Genomic DNA, 21,723 nt, shown 5'->3' on the forward strand with positions numbered 1-21,723 from the left:
GTCAAAGTGAAGCACGTACGTCTGTCTGGTCGCGCATTGGCCCGTTAGCCGTACAGAGCGCTGGGATCAGCACCTCCCGTGAGATGAGTGTCTCCAGCGCCTCTAAATATAACGCCCTATTACGCCAAGTCTGGCCACCGTCGCCAAAGTGGAAGATTGCGGGCCAGCCGTTGTGTGGAAGAGGCGCGCTGGCGAATGCAGAGCTCGCGCGCGGCCTTCTTTGTGGTCGCCGGAAGCAACGACAATGCGATAGCCAATGTAAACGGCCACGTGCCGCCACCAGACTGCCACGGGGCGGCCGTCTCGTGACCTCGACTCTGAAGCGAAGCATGCTCGAGCCATGCGACAGTGAACCCTGCTCGAGCCACTTTCTCATCTCTCCAATTCATTCTTCATCTCTTAACATCGGTTGCCGCCCCCGCTTTTTAAGAACATACACTGTACACAGTACGACTACGGAAGTTCTGTCGAAATGAAGAGCGTTAACGAGCACTTGCATGGGGTGGACAAAAACACGTAAAAATGGAAAAACCATCCCAATCCGGAGTAGGAAAACCTTTGGCATTCAAAACACTTCCAGTCATTTTGGAATGGATAAAAACAGTTCCTGTGCAGTTTCAAAGGAACGCGTCATTTCATCCACTTGCTCTCATAACCAGCCCAGTACGATGTGATCTGTGTGAAGAGGGGTTGTGTCACCTTGAAACACAGCACTGCCATGGGGAACAAACATTGTACCATGGGATGGACCTGATCAGCGGAGCCGGCCGGTGTGGCCGTACGGTTCTAGGCGCTTCAGTCTGGAACCGCGTGACCGCTACGGTCGCAGGTTCAAATCCTGCCCCGGGCATGGATGTATGTGATGTCCTTAGGTTCGTTAGGTTTGAGTAGTTCTAAGTTCTAGGGGACTGATGAACACAGATGTTAAGTCCCATAGTACTCAGAGCCATTTGAACTATTTTTTTGATCAGCCGGAATGGTCACACAATGCTTGGCGGTAATGGGTCCTCGCAGAGTACGCATGGGGCCAGCGGACTACCACAATATGCCTTCCCAAATCATCACTGAACCCCCACCTTTTTCACTCTTAGGACGTAAACTCGGACAGAAGTTAGAAACAGTGTGCAACAAGACTCATCTGCCGAAATGACTTTCTTCCATTGCTCTAAAGTCCAGATTTTATGGCTTCGCTACCATGTTTTCTTGTTACGGGATTTGCATCACTGATGGGTGCTTTTGAAATGCCACCTTTCCCTGTAATTCACTGCTTGTGGAACTCCCTTCCTGTTGTATTGGTGCTGCCATGGTTGAATTCTGCAATGAATTTTGTAGCTGTTGTCCTCCTATGTTCCGTAGCAATCCTCTTCAATGACAGTCTGTTACAATCACTCAACACACACTTCCTCGTCTGTGTTGTGACTTAGCGGATGACGTTTTTCCACTTTCCTTATATGCGGAATAAATCTTCGAAATGGTGCCTCTTGAAACACCGAACATCTCTGTTTCCTTCGTTACGGAAGCACCCATCATATGAGCACGAACAATTTATTCATGTTCTAATTCACTTAGCTCTGTTCTAATACAGTCGCATCTACACAGAACACTGGTCTGACCCCGAGTGACACTTGCAACGTATTCAGAATACTGCATACTTACCGTTCGCGGTAAAATACAACAATGTCACCTGGAAAATAGCCTCCGTTAGTCAAGAAATAACGTATTGGAATGGTTGACGTGAATGTCTTAAAGCTGAACCTTTATATTACTTTTCGGCATTGTTGCTATTCATATTTAAGCATTTATCGTATCTCTTAACAAGAGATTGCAGCTAGCCTGCCACAATGTCTTGCTGTTATTTGTCGGATGCAAACCGTTGGGATTTGGGAGCCATGCTACTTTGTCATGAGCTTCTGCAGGTGGATGTCTCCTGGAGCCAGTTGGACGACGAGGCGGATGTTCAGACACGTCCCATTTGAATGACACTACAATTCCGGTGTTTGCCGAGCTGTTTTTGACCAACAGTCAACTTTTGATATCAATATGAGAATTTTTGTTTCAACTCTTAAAACAAACACCATCATTAACTTACAACACCTTCGTTCAGTACATTCCATTTGTAAAGAACAGAACATCCGTGACACATGTCAACAATTACTACCGGTTTTCCTGGCTGCTGCGGAAGATGGGCGAGCAAACTAACGTAAATGTCAACAGTTTGGACATTTTTTGTCACTAGTATCAGTATTACCGAAAGGATTCGACATTTGGCAGGTGTTCAGTCGCGTTGGCCACTGTAGACGAATTATTAGCAATGTGTGTTTTTCGCTTCCACGACTCTAAGAACACTGACTCGCCCTCGTACATAGTTTGTAAACCGCAGAAGTCATCTCTAGTATCCCGTTACACACCCTTTCCCTGGAATGACGCAGACTTCGATTTTTACGGTGACGGCGATAGGATTGACGTCGCTATCTGGCAGGTGATACCGCTAAGGCCGTAATCACGGGCTGTCAATCAGGACGCCAAAACGAAGCAATCTCCAACTAATTTGCCTACATTTTACCCATGAGACATCGTGTTTCGTGTCTTGTAGCGATACAGCTTCAACCACTGATTAATAACACAAAACAATCCGTGGTAGATTTTTGTGAAGTGGAAGGTAAATGCCACGAGCGCCTCCAAAAGTGATTTCGCTTGTTAGATGCATAATATATCACAGTTTACGAAGGATTTTTGTGATGATCTACAACATTATTTCTCATAAGGCTGATGTGGTTGAATAAGTTCTTTATCACATAATTAATTCGTAACAACAACTAAAAAACAGGCTGTGTGCTCTCTATTTTTTCACTAAACTGAACATTACTTGAATTTAATACCAAGTAATATCATATAGTAATACGAGTTCCTAACTGCATTAGATTTATACCGCGTGATTATTCAGTTTAACTGTATCTTCAGTTTTATTGATAACAACATTTTCTTTTTTTAATGAGTGACAAAAGTAGACTACTAACAGAAAACGAAATAAGACTTTCATAAAACTGTCCCGTAAAAAAAATTTATCTAGAATTATTTAAAAACTTCAACAGAGGTTTTTGTAGCAGCAAAGTGAACAAGCGCAAGTTCGATAAAAGTTTTAGCAGTGTCAGTTTAGGCGTACTTCCAGAGTTACGTAAGACTATATAGAGAACCACGTAATTACGAATTGTACATGAAGGACTACCCACCCTCTGCCTGTAGGATCTCTTTACCTCCTCTAACAACTGATTACTTAGACGCCGTTAGCATACCTGCGCTTCAACAAAAGGGCAGTAAAAGAATGTTTTAAACAACATACAGCGCATTGATCGATGCGTAAATCCTGAAATGATAGGGAGTAGGGTATGTTACAGGACGATCAGATCCACATATTGAGCTTATATTGAGACAGGTAAGTCAAAGGCGAAATTGGCTAGATGGCTTCTGAAGTATGATCCATGATAGCAGTGTAACAATAATGGCTGCAGAATGAGATTTTCACTCTGTAGCGGAGTGTGCGCTGATATGAAACTTCCTGGCAGATTAAAACTATGTGCCCGACCGAGACTCGAACTCGGGTCCTTTGCCTTTCGTGGGCAAGTGCTCTACCAACTGAGCTACCGAAGTACGACTCACGCCCGGTTTGGAAGGTAGGAGACGAGGTACTGGCAGAAGTAAAGCTGTGAGTACCGGGCGTGAGTCGTGATTCGGTAGCTCAGTTGGTAGAGCACTTGCCCGCGAGAGGCAAAGGTCCCGAGTTCGAGTCTCGGTCGGGCACACAGTTTTAATCTGCCAGGAAGTTTCAATAATGGCTGCAGCTACAGGACGGCCATATGCTTGCCATGTCTATATCCGACCAGATTTATCCACAAGGAATTATAATAACAGATATTTCACGATAAAAGGTCCAGCTACCACTTTCATTAAGCAGTTAAAAATTGTTAACAACTAACCCAAAGTTACGCTCCACACTGTGCGAGTCAACGCACCCGAGAGCGACGGCGCTAGCATGACGTAGCTGGTAGCAATCAGAGCAGCGGGAGCTAAAAATAAAAAAGCGATCGCGACCTCGCTGTCACCCTCCCCCCCCCCCCCCCCCCCCTCACCAGGCAGGTGACAAGGGAGCGCAGCTCGCGATCCGCAATTGGCCGTCCTTGGTGGGTACTTGAGCCACTTGAAGCCGTCGCGGGGGATGTTGACCATTACCGCAATGGGCCACATCCACGCGATCCCTGCCTGACGCCGTGGTCAACCTTCGGGACTCGTTTGCAGCTTCGTGGGAAGAGCCGCGCCGCATTGCACAAGTCTATCACGCACTCATCTCATCAAAGCGTCCCGTAACATACGCTGTCATAACAGCTGGATAAGTGCCGTGTATCCGAGAAGTTCTTGTACCACTAGGTCAAACTAGTATATTATGCCAGTTGCTTATAGAGTGAAAGTACTCACAGAGGCCCAATTTGGGCTGTAATTATTGTATGGCAGCGAAACTTGGTAGATATTTTAATGCGTTAATGCAGATCCGACTTACGCTGGGAAAACATTAGTCCCAATTACAATGTTTCTATTGACCTGGAAAGAAAAGGTCAAACAAGTGAGAAAGGCATGATGTTGATTTTATTATTAACCGGCGCTTGCATAGTTAGCTCAATACGAGCACCAAAGACGTTTACTAGATGTACAGCGCCAGATTTGCACCTGGTGGCTAAAATTAGAACTAAGTTTTTTCCTGCGTAAATCGGTCTCGCATTGACACACAAGCACATCTACCAAGTTTGGCTCCCACACGATAATTACAGCTCACTCTGGACCTCCGCGAGGAGTTGCACTTCAATTATAACTACCCAGCATAATGAAGTAATGAAAACCATGCACTATATCCCGTGATTCTGTATGTACACTACCATGCTTTCCACAGAGATCCATGTTCTTTTCGACGTCTTGTGGATGATGTTATGAGTTTCAATTCGAAAGGTTTCCACAACACGTTTGCTCAGTTCTTCACAAGTCTTGCCAACGGTGAGCCACGTGGCACTTGATTATTCTCCATAATGAGTCGGCCGGCGTGGTGAGGTCAAGGCTCCGTGGTGGTCGTTTCACTGCCGATGGAGATGCTACTGAACCACGCCAGATCCAGTAGTCTGGAAATTGTTCATCACGAAGCTCACGCAACTAAATAGCAAAGTGTGTTGGAGCTCCATCCCGCTGTAGACACACATCATTATTGATTTCCATGTCTTCGAGCTGAAGTAATAAACTACGTTGGCGACTTGTCTAAATACAAATTTCTGTTCAAGTGTCCTTAAAAAAAAATGGTCCGAACAGGCATTGTGTTGACATGGGGCGTTTTGTTTTCCGACTCTTGCACATAATAGGGATTTTCCTTAGATCAGAAAACCACATCCCTCCCAATCAAACAGTGATACATCCCAAATTCATCAGAAAATAACACTCTTGAGCGAGACTCGACATTTCGAAATTTGCAACCAAAGTTCGGCCCTCACTGCCTTCCATTTTTAAATTTTTATCTAACGTAATCGTGCCTTGCTGGCCGCGATACTTGAAGTTCTGCTGCTCTTTTGTGAGTGGATTTCATAGGAAACTACTCAATAGATTGAACGAAGGCGGCAAGTCGGGAGAGTGACTTCTAGAACATCCTGTAGATTGTAACAGGAGTTGACAGCGACATGGGAAAAGAAACTTCACTTCATCAGTAATTTTTGAGAACATTTATCGTGGAGAAACAGTGGACTGCAGTAACACAGATACACCAAAATCGCCGGAATTTGACAAGAACAAACCCGCTTTCATAGCCAAGACATGCGCTGCCTCGAATCATGGTGTTGGAACAAATGTTCATTTCCGCTACTTAGCCAGCAAGTTGAGGAGAGATGGTATCTTGTGCAGTTCCTGATCATCAGACTGCCCATTAAAATCCCGACGTTATTTTCACATACACCAAAAAGCTACACTTACCGGGACATAACACTCGTACTGTCTGAAGGCAGAAAGCCACCATGCGTGGCAAGGTTTCCGATTTGGAGGCTAAACTTGCCTCGGGGTCTGCCAGACAATAATGTGATACGACAGGAATATTCATAGCTTTTTAAATGTCGTAATAAGTACTAAAACAGACAAATTCTGTTCACTAAACTCGAAAGAGAATTTCCTGGACATTCATTCCAAGAGTTGTTGTACAGAGGCAGAAATGAACATATCTTTCCTGTATCTGTGACTAAGCTTTCTGCACGCAAAAGCTCTTACAAGGCTCGAAAGACTACTACAGTCATACAAACCTCTACTGATGTTAAGCCGGCCGAAGTGGCCGTGCGGTTAAAGGCGCTGCAGTCTGCGCCGCAAGACCGCTACGGTCGCAGGTTCGAATCCTGCCTCGGGCATGAATGTTTGTTATGTCCTTAGGTTAGTTAGGTTTAACTACTTCTAAGTTCTAGGGGACTAATGACCTCAGCAGTTGAGTCCCATAGTGCTCAGAGCCATTTTTTTTTTCTACTGATGTTATGTATACGCAAGGATATATGCACCCGCTACTTGTTTAGTTCCCTCAAAACCTCTGCGAAGCTAAACACTGTGAGTAAAGTTCAGCTGTAATGCTTAGCAAGTCAGTGCGAATAATGATGGCAACAAAGTGAAAACTAGCAAACACTGTCACGAAATACGTGGCAGTGGCTCTTTACTGAGAAGCTGTTTATTTTTTGTCGGGCTTAATATCTCGTCGACAGCAACATCGCTGCAGATGGATCACTGGCTGAAGTGAAGAATCACATGCGGAAATCACTAAAACATTAAGTTACCAAGTTGCTGTATTTATTCCGATCCTTTCGAGCATGAGTCAACTGGCTTAACCAAGTGTTTCAAGTATAGCAATATACTGGCACATTTAGATCCAAGCGACAGATATTAAAGAGAAGTCTACAGTACAGATAAATAACTGCTCTGAATTATCCAATGCCTCATTAAAAAAAAAAAAAAAAAATTGTTGGCCAGTCTGCAGACGTTTACCGTAACCTAGAGCGATCCATTGTCTAACGAATGTCTTTTCTAGTGCTCGAACGCCCAGATTACGAAATTGTGATAAGTAAATGGTTTGCGCCTTGAACCCTTCCAACTTAAACAACACCGCTCTCATGTCGTCCAGCTGTCTTACCAAACGCGGTAGTGGGCAAGGGAGATTGCAAAATTCAGAATGCCGCTGCAGACTTGTTTACGTCTTGTTCAGGCAACGTAGCAGGTGTGGGTTGGCAAACAATGCAGGGTCAGGTTTGACGACCGAACGTGACGCCATAATGGTTCTTAGTTAACCGAGCACTAAGCGCTCCTAGGAATTACGCTAATGTTTTAATGCAAGAAGTTTTTAAAAAACTGGCACGGTCTTTCTGTCTCCCTTTGCACGAGGGGCTGGCGAAAAAGGCTCCCGCCAACAATGCAGCCACAGAGGAAGCGCAAAAACTGATTTTTTATTTTTTTTAAAGAGTGCTTTAAGAATTAAGTTACGGTTGAGAGACGCTGATCCAAAACTGAAATGGCTTTGAGGATATTTACGACAATGCCAGTAACAGCATCATCCTGTGGATGCAGTAAGTATTCGTTGAAGCAGACTGTCAGATTTAGCTACATTGTCGATTGAATACGAGTATGCGACACAACTCCTAAGCTCAAGTCAGTGACTTAAGCGGTGAGTTTGCTTCGCTTGAAGCAAGGAAACGCAAAATAAAATTATAAACACACACACACACACACACACACACACACACACACACACACACACACATAGTTCCTGGAAAGTGATATTTTCTCAACAACTAAACAATATTGATAATTTATGAGGAGCAAATAAAATTTGTTCTTTATTATACGTCTTACTAAAACGGATGTACATTAGCAGCCATAAACAGTAAGATTTTTTTTGAGGAAGTTTATACAATTTGTTATTTCTTTACTGCAAAGAAACATGTAATTTGGTGTGTGCAATATTTTTATCTACATACTTAATTTAAGTAATATTTTTCAGTAATGCTTCATTTCTAATTAACCTGCTTACAAAATTACCAAATTTGCAAAATCTGAGCAGAATATTGTTCCCGCGCCTAAGTTACGGTCTATGTACAATGTGTTGCGCTGAAGCTCGAAACATTTGTCCGTACCGTCTCGAATACAAGGATGAAATATTTTGGATAGGTAAAATAATTCTTTTTATCATCTGAACTATCGCTGACGAACTTTTTGACAATTTGCTAGAGGAGACTGAAAAGAACACAAGTCGCCCGTCGTGTCATGGCGGCTAGACAGGGCAGATTTCGCAACAGGCAGTGGGAGACCCGAAAACCGTTATTGTTAGAACACGCTTCGTCTAATGGAGAAACGTAACGCCGTTCTTGCCAAGACATCAGCGCAAGTCCCAAACTTGGCTACACTTCACGCAAAGTTAGGAAATCTCCAGCGTGACGGAATGGCGCATCTGGACATGTTCTGGAATCAGTGCCACGTCACATTTACCACACAGTTTGAGCTAACTCGCAATTCATTTAACAGCCTAGTACTGATGACACATTGGTGGAATGAGGACCCAACCCAAGCGGCAGCTTGGGGTGCCAAGTACAGGGCTATTACAAATGATTGAAGCGATTTCATAAATTCACTGTAGCTCCATTCATTGACATATGGTCACGACACACTACAGATACATAGAAAAACTCATAAAGTTTTGTTCGGCTGAAGCCGCACTTCAGGTTTCTGCCGCCAGAGCGCTCGAGAGCGCAGTGAGACAAAATGGCGACACGAGCCGAGAAAGCGTATGTCGTGCTTGAAATGCACTCACATCAGTCAGTCATAACAGTGCAACGACACTTCAGGACGAAGTTCAACAAAGATCCACCAACTGCTAACTCCATTTGGCGATGGTATGCGCAGTTTAAAGCTTCTGGATGCCTCTGTAAGGGGAAATCAACAGGTTGGCCTGCAGTGAGCGAAGAAACGGTTGAACGCGTGAGGGCAAGTTTCATGCATAGTGATGTGAAAGATTCGGTGTTTAAACCTCCTCTACCAAGAAACGTGCCAGAACTGTGAGCTCGCATCAACAATGCTTTCGAACTCATTGATGGGGACATGCTGCACCGAGTGTGGGAGGAACTTGATTATCGGCTTGATGTCTGCCAAATCACTAAAGGGGCACATATCGAACATTTGTGAATGCCTAAAAAAACTTTTTCAGTTTTTGTATGTATGTGCAAAGCATTGTGAAAATATCTCAAATAATAAAGTTATTGTAGAGCTGTGAAATCGCTTCATTCATTTGTAATAACCCTGTAGATAAGAGGCGTTCAAGTCCAAGATTTGTACACAGGCAATATCATAATTAGCAGGAAAGCTCAGAAGAAGTGACAACGGATGCAAATGTAATTGCTAACACGAACGTCGATCTCATACAGAGTTGGAAAAAAATTAATTAGTCCCACGAGAATGAAGAAGTATTTTACCTACGAGTCTAACAATGAGCCTGTTGATGAACAGGAAGCAGAAAGTTCCTTCACGATAATTTTTTCTGCATTGTCGTCCATGAAATGGATTTTAGGTTATTTACACTTATAGTAAGAGCTTCTGCTTTCTGTACGTTATTTATGATCTGCAGACGAGGGATGGTGGAAAACTAGAAGTCGTATTTACGGCTCTTGAGACTGCATTAAATGATGGTGATGAATGTGGCACCAGTGGGAAGGAACTGAAAGATGATGTTTTGATCTTTGTGCCCAATATTCCTGCTGGAAGTGCTCCACATGCCTCGTCAGACCTACCTTATTTTCCATAAAGCAATTTGACATTTTTCTCACGACTTTTTTAACCTTACAAAACCTCTTGACTTATCCTTTATCTGTAGCCAGTAGTGAGAGGAGATTTTTAAAACTCTAGTTGACAAAGACATGCCTTAGGTCAAGAACGTTTATATATGATGGTGTAGAATGTCAACTGTAGCCATTGAAAATGGTACTTAGAAGTCAATAGATTCATATTCTGTTTTGAGAGATTTTGTCAAGTTAAAGGCTAGCAAAAAATTCAGTATAGTGTGACTGTCACGATGAGCACCGCCTCGGTGCCAGGGAGTGCACGTGATGACCACATACTGTGGAGCAGTGAGCCATTCACACAGGCAGAACGCTTCTTGGAATAAAGTGAGCTGGTTAACACTACATGGGTGGCCGACTTCAACAGTTGCTGGCAGAGAGGTATGACTTTGCCTCTGCTATCTCTTGGAAACTTGGCAGGGTCTGACTGCACGGCATGTCAACAGGGCTCCTGAGGCAACTGTTAGCAACTAAGGAAGAACTTGAGAAGACTACATTTTCCTTCTAGTCAGGTGCTGAAGGAAACTTCCATGCTTGTAACTGTACAAATCCAAATTCAGCCTTTGAAGATCCAGATTATTGGTGCTAGATACTGTATCTCAAGTCCTTGGTGGCTAAGTACTGTTGGTGGCTGGTGTGCCTACTTCACTAAATTCCAAACTTCCATTATTTTTGTGTAAATGGCAGTTGAATCTAATCACTGAATGATATGTCACTTGTGCTGAAAAACGTTCTTGATTCATTTCTGTCAAGATCTCCACAAAAACACAATTTAACTTGAATTTATTACATATAATAGTGGTAACTAGATCCTTGAAAGGTATTGTCAATACTAAAATACTGCATAAGCTATGACTGAGCGGTAATTTAGGTGTTAGTATAAATTTATGATGGTGCAATCAGAACCTTCATAGCATATACACTATTATGCAAGTTACAGGAAAGATAGGCATTTATAATGCATGAATTAGCACCATGTGGTCTGGCAGAAGCGTATAATTGCTATTTTACTTTTCATTTAAAGGAATAATTAGTGTCCACCTCATAAGCAACATGTCTGACAATCATGAAGAGGACCTAGTTTTGAATTTTGGTTTTACACGGGATTTTTTTTAATAGAAGGGCTGGAATAGACTGAATGCAATCATGAGGGTGAGAATCCACTTAAATAGGAAATAATAATATCTCTAAAGGTCAGAATGCTGACAATAGACTAGTATACTGATCCCATACTTCTCCATACTGCATCCATTGAAGTTGTTGGCAGACAGTGATGGTGGTGAGTCTCTATTGTGTGGCCTTCAGGATTCAATGATGGAGTCAGTCAGTTAGTACACTGCCAGAAGTTTGTTGCAGCCACATAGTTTTGCCTAGTTATGCAATGGAAACAGGCTGGAGGAAATCTGAGTGGAGTCATAGTCAAAGTTAGTCCCATACTGATCAGCAAGCATTGAAGACACTGTGGGAATCTCAATTCATTGTCCTGATGAAGCTCCTTCTTGAGATGGTTTATCATTACATTCCTCAGATCTTACATGATATCAAGTGCACATCTGTGTGAAACTGATACTTTGAAGCATGCTTGTGCACTTTATTGAGGTGTTTGTATTGTTACTGATGACCATAGTATGGAACAAAAGCATGGTGAAACTCACTACTAGCACATGTCCATCCCTCTCAAATAGTAAAAGGAGGGCTACCAACCACCCCTATACAAGGGATGGATCTTAATTTACAGTGCTACATGTCCTCATTCTATTAGACACTGTGGAAAGGTTTGACTTTCAACACGGGACATTGTTGCAAAATGTGATGATCAGGCACTACCACTTTTCCCTTGCAGTCCAAATTCTGCAATAGGAAATTTCTTTCACCTCCTGGAATGGGTTGAACTATCTCCAACTGAGTGCCACCAAGTTATCATCGGTTGACAACTTCAGCTAAAGAGGCATCATATTTCAAGAGTAGTTCTTCTGCACCATGAGGCTATTTGTCAAATTTTGGACTGTTTATGAGATGCAGATGTGAATGAAGGCAATAAACAGAGAATGGCCACTCACCTAATAAGAGGATGAGTTAAAAGGGGTTTCATCAGAGATTCACCGGAAACGTGTCTCCTGATCAGTGTACTAGGACTTATCATCAGTCGAGCACTAGCAGTACATTCACTGTTTCCTCCAAAAGCAAATATGTGGCCATTGTCTGAGACGTCTGGCAATAAGGTATCAATTAAGTAAGTTACCTGAGACACACAATGCAGTAGGGGGCATTAATTGCTATCAACATAATTTTTGTCAATACATGCAGCACTATCTAATCATATCCAATTTCTCTCTTTACAGGCAGGCAACCTGCGACCTATAATCACTGAATATGATTCCAAGAAGAGAGGCTGTCGAACAGAACTTGCAGACCTTGTTCTTAACAAGTAAGTAATGTGCTCAAATGAAGTAAGCTTAAAGAAACAGTCTTCATGTTTCAGAGTATAAAAAATGTAGTATGTTTGATCAAATGCAAAGATGTAAGTCAATATTACCAGAGGATCTGGTAAAATACAGACAGTGTAAATACATCTCAAACTAACTGGTAGTGGTTGATCTATTAGTTTGGCTGACTCATAGAGAATTTAAAACAAATTTACTAAAGCATTAAAGGAAAAATGTGGTTTCGAGTCAAATAGAGTCACCTGAAGAGGGAGATGCTAGATACAGCATTGATAAGCTAGAATTTAAAAAAGCAATCAGTGATATTTCAGTCACTCTAACTGAAACACACACTATAAAAAAATGAAAATAAGGACACTAGTTACATACAGGTAACACATGGCAGGAGAACTGAAAACAAAATTAATTATGTTACTGACAAAATATAACATATGTACTGAATTCCACTTTGTGTCATACATGTGTCTGACCATACATGTAATTTACACATCTATCTTTATAAGCAATCAGTGTCTGCCACAACATGTTCTGAACTTGTTTTCATCAAGAACTCACACTCTATAAAGTGACTGATTTTTTTTTCTCTCCTTTTAATAAATGTGTCTGATGTAATTCATCAAACTTCAACTAACTTGATGTGGCAGAAGTTCATGTGTTATCTGTTTCTAACTTCATTAACATCTTGGAAACTGGCTAAAAATAGATATCCATTACCCAAAGCATTAGAAATGAATTCTCATCAGAAAAATTTAATTCAGATAGTTGAGAATCCTAATTACATTTATGATTACAAGCTTCACATATTTAATGTAGGAATTGGTTGGTATCACAATCTCTCAAAGTGTGATCTGTGCTTCCACTGGCACCAACCATACAAGATCCATCCTAGCTATTGTCCACTAACACTACTTTACATATTATTTGTTACAGCAATGTCACACAACTTGCTTGTACAATTTTAACTGTTTGTCCTTCGGTAATCCAGATAACACTCTCATAAGTGGGCGTCTCAATCCAAGATTGCAATTCACTGTATGGCTTACATTATACAAACAAGTGTCATCAGAGACATGGTTGTATTTATTTATTACAATCAGGAAATACTTAATTCATGTTATCTGTTTTAAAGTCCCCTTGAGTGTGCTAACTATCCACTTTTTTTCACAGATATAAATGTGATAAAAATGATGTTCCCATCACTGTTGCTGCTGGATCAACTACTCCACTTGTTGAAAAGCCTGCCAATGATGAGGAGCTCGGTTATAACCCCTTTGAACATCGTGACCATCCACATCCCACCACGTAAGTGTTGCTGTGCAGTTTTCTTTATTTCTTGACAGACTGATAATATTATCAAAACTGACATTATGTGTGTAATGAAGATTCTTCTAAGGCTTCTTATGAATAGTGATTATCATGAGCTCTCCGCTTCATTATCCACTGCATGTGCATATTTTATCTCATGATATCTCTACCAAGCATTGTTTAACTGTTTCTATTATTTTAGTTATGGACTCTGCTGACATGTCTTATAGGATTGACATAATTTTTTTTTTTTTTTTTTTTTTTTTTTTTGCAGTAGACCTGCATCTATAAATTTTGAAATAATATTAACACGAGAGAAATGTACATAAACCTCAGACTTTCATTTAATAGTCATTTCCCTTACCCTCAGCCCTCTTTATGAGATTAAACTGAAAGAGTATGTCACTGCAGAAATATGTACATAATAATTTTGTTTCTCTCGGTCAGTTCTGACATAATTATTGACTGCAGCAACAAGACATAATTCACATACTTATGATATGCTTTAAAATTCAAAGTCAAATGCATATCTGAGTACTCTGAGGAAACTATTTATAACAAGAGTTCACATTTTATTGTAGTTTTGTTCCATGTTTTTCACATCTACTGGCTTAGTAGGTCTCCACAAGTTAGGAACATAATTTACATTCAATTTTATTAACTGTTAATATTTTTCACTTATTTCTGTTGTAGACCACTGATAGATTCTGTGATTTTTAACTTTTTCAGTGACTGTGAGACACTAATACATTTGCTAAAGGGAAGTCTTGGATCAGGAATCTTGGCAATGCCTCTGGCATTCTACAATTCTGGTCTCCTGTTTGGCCTTGTTGCAATTTTCATTGTTGGTTTTGTCTGCACATACTGTGTACACATACTGGTGAGTATTTCATGTGATTACTTGCACAAGTATTCATTTAAATATAAACAATCAATAATGATTTTTCTAATATTAAGAATGTAAATTAGATATATACATTTGTAGCATATTTTGATGACAAACTCAGTCTGAATGACATAAGTAGAACTAGTTATATCTCCCTAAGAGAAGAATTACTTTGATAAACATGTTGTTATAAGGCAAAAAGCAATTTCCTGTCTTTATTACCTTCAGTTTACATAAATTTCTGAACAGGCTATGAAATGGTTGAGCAGTTCATTAGAACTGAGTGGATACTTCTGTACACTCTATTTTCTGCAGCAAGCATAACAAAAACCTCTTTTTCAGGTGAAATGCGCACATATCCTATGTCGTAGATCCAAAGTTCCTACGCTTGGCTTTTCTGAAGTAGCTGAAGCAGCATTTTTGACAGGACCACCAGTTTTGCAGAAGTTTTCGGGAATTGCAGCGTGAGTGCACATATTTATCATAAAAAAATTAAATAACTTTTTTGTCAGAAAAATGCAATATTAAAAAAATACTATATTGAAATTTGGATACTGAAATACGTAAAACAGACATGCTACATTCACAAATTTTGTCAAAGTGTTGTTCTGTATTTTCACATTTTAATTACACAGCTATTGACAACCAAATTAAAAAGATTATTTGCATTGAAGTATAGTTTACAACAATACTGTAACACAAGGTATCTATTTCCTGAAAATGTATGAAATTGTTTCTCTTTCAGGGGCTGCATAAACACATTCCTGGTGATTGATTTAATAGGATGCTGCTGTGTCTACATTGTTTTTGTTGCAAAAAATATTAAACAGGTAAGAAATTAGTTAAATTTAACAAATTTTATATAACAGGCTGGCATTGTGTAACTGTTATGTGTGTCTGTTGACCACGTTACTTACGTGTAAAATCTGAGGCATAAAAATTTCTTAAGTGATCTCAGTGCTAGACATGGCCAATTTATCTCTGTTAAACAGTAAAGCAAGTGCTTCCATCTTCTCCTGGCTATCTGTATTTCCATTTTCATGTTTTATACAGTCATGCTTTTTTCTCTATCCCCACCCCTCATTCTGGATGTTCCTTTTTATCTCCCTCCCCCACCTCTTTCCCAACATTCATTGCTACCAGTATCCAGAGTTTTCAGTTTACATCTACCTCCTTATAATTTGTCTTTGTTGTTTCACTTTCCATGAAATTATATAAAATCTATTTTTACTATTTATGGTAACTACTACTGTTACCACTATTTATGTTATACACTTAAAAGTGTTACATGAAAAATCTTAACGCTTTTTTTAATAAAACAAATGTTATTAAAATTCTAGATCATGTTTACATACTTATTTCTTAATATAGTCATGCTTGTAATAAATATGTTTCTCCCAATGAGAGACCTGTTCATTGATACCTTTCTTGTGGAATATTTAACTTCATTGACAGAGGTACAGCCTTACTCTGGCTTGCACCTCTTCATCAGGTCAGAGTGAAGTCCTAAAGGTGCCCTTTCTTTAAGTTTTGGAAACAGACAAAAATCGGATGAGGCCAAGTCTGGACTGTATGGAGGACAACTGATGAGAGTGAACCTGAGCCATCGGACTGTTATGGACGTCACAGTGCTTGTGTGTGGCCTGGCATTGTCATGCTGTGCTCCATGTATGAATGAACTACATGAATTCAAAACTCGATTACAACATGCTGTTTTTCTTGCACTGACATGGTTACATTACACACCCCCTTGTTACACGCTACCATTCAGAGCTCTCTAGTGACAGAGGACTGCAGAAAAAATATATATAAGGAGAATGTTAATAATGTTTGTTTTATTTAAAAAGCTTTAAGATTTTTCACATAAAAGTTTGGAAGTATTACTCTTCAACACACCTTCATAATTATTTCTAAGTGGTGCAAGACTTGTTATAACATGTGCTGTAATTAACTTAATGTAAACTATGTAAAGTACATGGCTGGATGAAAGGATAAATAAATTAATATATGAATAAAAATAAATAGATATATGTTTTGGGTGAGGTGTACAGAATAAATGAAACTGATGCAGTATCATTTGATTGTTAATAGCTGAACAGTGACTAAGCAAATCTGCAACAGTTCCATGAAGGGCAGAAATAATTAAATATGCATTGTTGACCTTTTTTTAAACAGATGATATGTAGAAGGCATAATGATAAACATGGTAATTTTGTTGCCTCTACAGAATTCCGTATGATTCTTGCTTGCGTGCACTCAATTATTCCAGTTTCAAAGTGAAAATACAGAAACATTGTGATATGAGGAAACATTTTGTTTACCTTTTTGTGTAATTCATTGTGACTTATATCACCTATAGTAATTTAATGTGTACACTTGATCTACATCTTCAGGCTAATCCTGACATATTTAAAAGATAACTCTGAATCAAAAATTTATTAGGCTTCCTACTAACATGTTGTCCAAGACCATTTATTTAGTTTGGTTGGTAATTTACCACTACAGTTTTCATGAACTGAGATCAGATTAATATCTTTAGAATGCAATAAATAAATCCTCTCAAGCCACAAAATACATTTTTTAAATGTGTTTCACAGGTGATGTCATTCAGGTTAGGTAAAATGCAGTTTCACATCAATCACTGAATCCAACAATTTATTGCTTGTTATGTAGCAAAAATGCTTGTTATGCTGATATTCTATTTGGATGATGTCATTGGTGTGACTGAATACTAGTTATATACATAAACTTTGCTGTAAAGTTCTTGTTGGGTGTAAATACCTTAGCCGGCCACGGTGGCCGTGCGGTTCTAGGCGCTCCAGTCTGGAGGCGCGCTGTTGCTACGGTCGCAGGTTTGAATCCTGCCTCGGGCATGGGTGTATGTGATGTCCTTAGGTTGGTTAGGTTTAAGTAGTTCTAAGTTCTAGGGGACTGATGACCACAGCAGTTGAGTCCCATAGTGCTCAGAGCCATTTGAACCATTTTTGTAAATACCTTAGGATTAGATAACACCACTCACCAAAAAGCAGGAGCATTTAGTTCTTGATAGGCAAACACAAAAGAAGGAAAACTTGCTAGCTTTCAGTGTCATCCTTTAATGAGTAAAATACACATACACACTCACTCACACACACAAATATCCATTCCCAAGCCCCTCCATGGTGCCGGGCATAGGGCATGTATCCATGTTTGTGAGTGTGTGTGTTTGTGTATTTTACTCTAGGCCATTAAAAGGTAATTCTGAAAGCTAGCAAGTTTTCCTTCTTTTGTGTATGCCGATCAACAATTCAATGCTTCTGCTTTTTGGTGAGTGGTCTCCTTTAATACTAAAGTAGTTATATATGTAGCTGTTGTTATCTGAAAAAAACTGAAGACACAGAGGGTATTCACAAAAATAATGAACTGTTTGAACTGTTTATTCTTGCCGGCCGTGGTGGTTGAGCAGTTCTAGGCGCTTCAGTCTGGAACCGCACGACCGCTACAGTCGCAGGTTCGAATCCTGCCTCGGGCATTGATGTGTGTGATGTCCTTAGGTTAGTTAGGTTTAAGCAGTTCTAAGTTCTAGGGGACTGATGACCTCAGCTGTTAAGTCCCATAGTGCTCAGAGCCATTTTTTTTAAATTTATTTGTTGGTTGTAACTGCTTCTCTTTCTGTCATAGGTTGTTGATTTCTACTCAGAGACTGAGTGGCCTATTCAGTACTACATGCTGATAATGGCTCCTGTACTGATCCTAATCAACTGGGTTCGAAATCTGAAATACCTCTCTCCTTTCTCAATGCTGGCAAACATACTGATCAGTATTGGATTAGGAATTACCTTCTACTACATCTTCAGTGATCTGCCTTCCATCACCAACAGTGGCCTTCCTAATTTTTCATCATGGGGACAACTACCGTTGTTTTTTGGAACTGCCATTTTTGCCTTGGAAGGAATAGGAGTGGTATGTGGAAACAATCAACAATTTATGTGTGGTTTTAATGTTAAATAAATGTTAACTCTTATGTCAACTAATGAAAAATACTAACAGTTAAAAATGGAAATCTTCTGCATTAACCTCTTTTGTAGGATACATTCAGTTTGATTTAATTATAGAGCAGAATTCAAATTAATGAGACATTTTAGGATTTTAAGCTCAATCAGGATATACATTATTAGCACTGCTGTTTTTTACGATTCTGACAACTGAGTCATTGACTTTCACAGTAGCTTGGTTTTTGCACACCAGGCTTAGTGTTAATGTTTTAATGTTTGACTCACTCACCTTTATTCTGAATGATTCTCTAAAGTACTCAACTAATATCTGATTTCGGACATTCATACACATGTATAGAAAATACTTTCTATCACTGTAGTAGTTGCAATATTTTTTTGCTTATCTGTAATACTCAGTAAAGTAATGAGACAGCATTGATGGATGATCCATGAACCTATTCATATTACACGAACAGCTTCTGGTATTTTATATGACTTGTATATAAACCTCAGTGGACTAATTTCTTAATGACTGTCGCAGTCTCTTCTCATAGTTCAAAGTACTTGTACTTTTATTCATTATATATATATATATATATGCAGCCGTCTATATGGGACAAATGATGTACCATACTTTTCTCTGTCACACATCTATCTCTACCCCTGTCCCCATGCCTCAGTTTTTTTGAGTCCACACTTACACTCATTTCCCTGCAGTTTCTATCTTCCTCTGTTCTACCTCCCTGTCTAAGTCACAATCCATGAAACCACTTCATCATGTGCCACACAACACTTCTGGTACCTGGACCAAAGGAAACTCACTACTTCCACATCCCTATCATGTTCTTTCATTACCTCTCCCTGCCAACATGCAGCACCTGCACTTCCACTGCTCCCTGCCTACTTTCCCTTCCTTCCACTTGACCTGACACAACTCAACACCACAGTTAATCAGCAGAGTTGGGACAATGTAGCCACATTTGTGTATGTCCACTGTATTAGTTATCTTTGAAGGAGGAAATTGTCAAAAAACTTAGCAACATTGTCCATAATATTTGTACTATATTACTAATTATCTTAATCAATCCTTAATTTTGTTTATTTAATTTGAATATCTTTTTGCAGGTAATGCCACTCGAAAACAGTATGAAGACACCGACACATTTTATTGGCTGCCCAGGTGTGCTCAATATTGGTATGACAGTTGTAGTGTCCCTTTACACAGCTGTTGGCTTCTTTGGCTACCTTAAATATGGTGACAAGACTGAAGGCAGCATAACACTGAACTTGCCAACAGAAGAAGTGTGAGTATTAATTCAGAGTCAGTATGGTCTTATATTATTGTTCTACATTATTTTTAATACCGTCTAATGTCACAATGTCTATCATTTGTCCAAAGTGCTTAAATATTATCTAACGCTAACTTTCTTAGCTTTAAAACAATATTAAATTTACAGCACTTCCTCAGGACACTTGCCAGCAACATATAGTGTAAACAATTATTACATATACAGCTGACGAATCACCTTAAAATTCAAATAGTAGACAGATATTTGTGATCTGAGTACAAATATAAATTTGTACTGAATACAAACACAAATCATTTTTGGATGTCACTGTATCACATTTTACAACAAGATACAATGAAGTGACAAAATGCCAATGGAACCAACTATGGAGGTCCATCTTTAGTGCGGGTTTGTTACAGACTGGCCCAGTCAGTTAAGGTCATGATAGCGGTGGCAATTTTCTTCACATACGCACTGCAGTTCTACGTGCCCTTCGAGATCATCTGGAAGGCGACAAAACATCGTTTTGGTTCCCGCAAAACCATTGCTGAGTACATACTGAGAACTATCCTCGTTATCTGCACAGGTACATTTGTTACAGATTTAAATGGTTATGCAATATTAATTGCAAACATAATTAATGACAATGAAACATACTAATTTACATAAAATGTAACACAAGTTTATATTCACAAGCATGTGGAATTTTACTGAGTAGCTCATTCTAACATTAAAAGTCTCCATTGCCAAATATTTACTCTATTCCTTTTTTCTAGTAATGTCATGTACTGCCTTTTAGTTTCTGATCTGCTTGTGTCTCAAATTTTTCTGACCTGCCCTTTTTCCTCTTGATATTACCACTTTTATGTGTGTTTGGTCACTCAAAGGTGAAATATTACCGTTGAACTCACCACCATTGATTAAATTATTGAAGATGGATCACAGGCTTAACCCTATGGCTGCTGCAGATGAGATTGCTAAATGCCAGGCTGAGAGCTGTGGTGTTAGCCCCTGATCACATCTACCCACACTAAATCCCATGTTACCCATACAGCCTGCTTTGCACTGTGCTGAATATGTTTGTATGTCTCCTCCTGTTACTCTAGGATTTGCCACCACCAAAATGGACATAATTGAAGGTGTAAAAATTAGCTCCACCCCCATTAATAAGGGACATTTCCAAGGTCGGGTCGCTGTCTGCCTCAGTGGCATGGATAGCTCTACCATAGTTGCAGTCACGGAGAGAGAGGAAGGGGGTGGGGATGGGGTGGGGATGGGGTGGGAGGAATAATCAATCTGTGGAGAGGCCAGTCAAACATGTAGTTCCTGAAGAGGATCAGCACGCTTTTCAGTAGTTGCAGAGGCAACGGGCTGGATGATTGCCTGATCTGGCCTTGTAATATTAAGCAACATGGCCTTGTTATGCTGGTACTACAAACAGGAGAAAGCTAGGAAAAACAACAGCCATTATATTTCCTGAAGGCATGCAACTCTACTGTATGGTTGAGTCTGGGAAAATATTACTTCATTCAGATCTCTATCTGGGACCTACTGAGGAAGATATCATCACTAGGTAAAACAAAAGTGGCTTTCTATGGGTTTCAGTGTGCAGCATTAGATCCCTCAATTGGATAGGATGAAGTTTGATATAGTTGGAATTAGTGAAGTGTGGTGGCAGAAGAACATGACTTCTGGTCAGATGAGTTATAAAAACAAAATAAAAAATAGTGCTAATGTAAAAGTAGGTCTAATAATGAATAACAAGATAATAAAGCAAATAAGCATCTATGAACAGCTTAATGAATGCATTATCATAGTCAACATAGACATGAAGGCAACACCCACAAGAATAATACAAGTTTATATGCCAATCAGCTCCATTCATGATAAAGAAATTAAAGAATGTATGATGGGACAAATTATTCAAATAGTTAAAGGAGGCAAAAA

At 39.8% G+C, this 21,723-nt stretch overlaps 1 protein-coding gene across 1 annotated transcript in view; it reads left to right on the forward strand.

Annotated features, from left to right (window-relative positions):
* The window catches only part of LOC124796437 (proton-coupled amino acid transporter-like protein pathetic), a 119,046-nt gene that overhangs the window by 90,730 nt on the left and 6,593 nt on the right, over window positions 1-21,723 (forward strand). Inside the window, exons 3-10 of the mRNA XM_047260631.1 lie at window positions 12,221-12,306; window positions 13,490-13,624; window positions 14,357-14,507; window positions 14,856-14,977; window positions 15,259-15,343; window positions 18,174-18,455; window positions 19,613-19,791; window positions 20,196-20,362. Coding sequence (XP_047116587.1) covers window positions 12,221-12,306; window positions 13,490-13,624; window positions 14,357-14,507; window positions 14,856-14,977; window positions 15,259-15,343; window positions 18,174-18,455; window positions 19,613-19,791; window positions 20,196-20,362 — 1,207 coding nt within the window. The remainder of the gene's footprint in view (window positions 1-12,220; window positions 12,307-13,489; window positions 13,625-14,356; window positions 14,508-14,855; window positions 14,978-15,258; window positions 15,344-18,173; window positions 18,456-19,612; window positions 19,792-20,195; window positions 20,363-21,723) is intronic.

This window comes from Schistocerca piceifrons, chromosome 4 (genome assembly GCF_021461385.2).
Source record: "Schistocerca piceifrons isolate TAMUIC-IGC-003096 chromosome 4, iqSchPice1.1, whole genome shotgun sequence".
NCBI lineage: Eukaryota > Metazoa > Arthropoda > Insecta > Orthoptera > Acrididae > Schistocerca > Schistocerca piceifrons.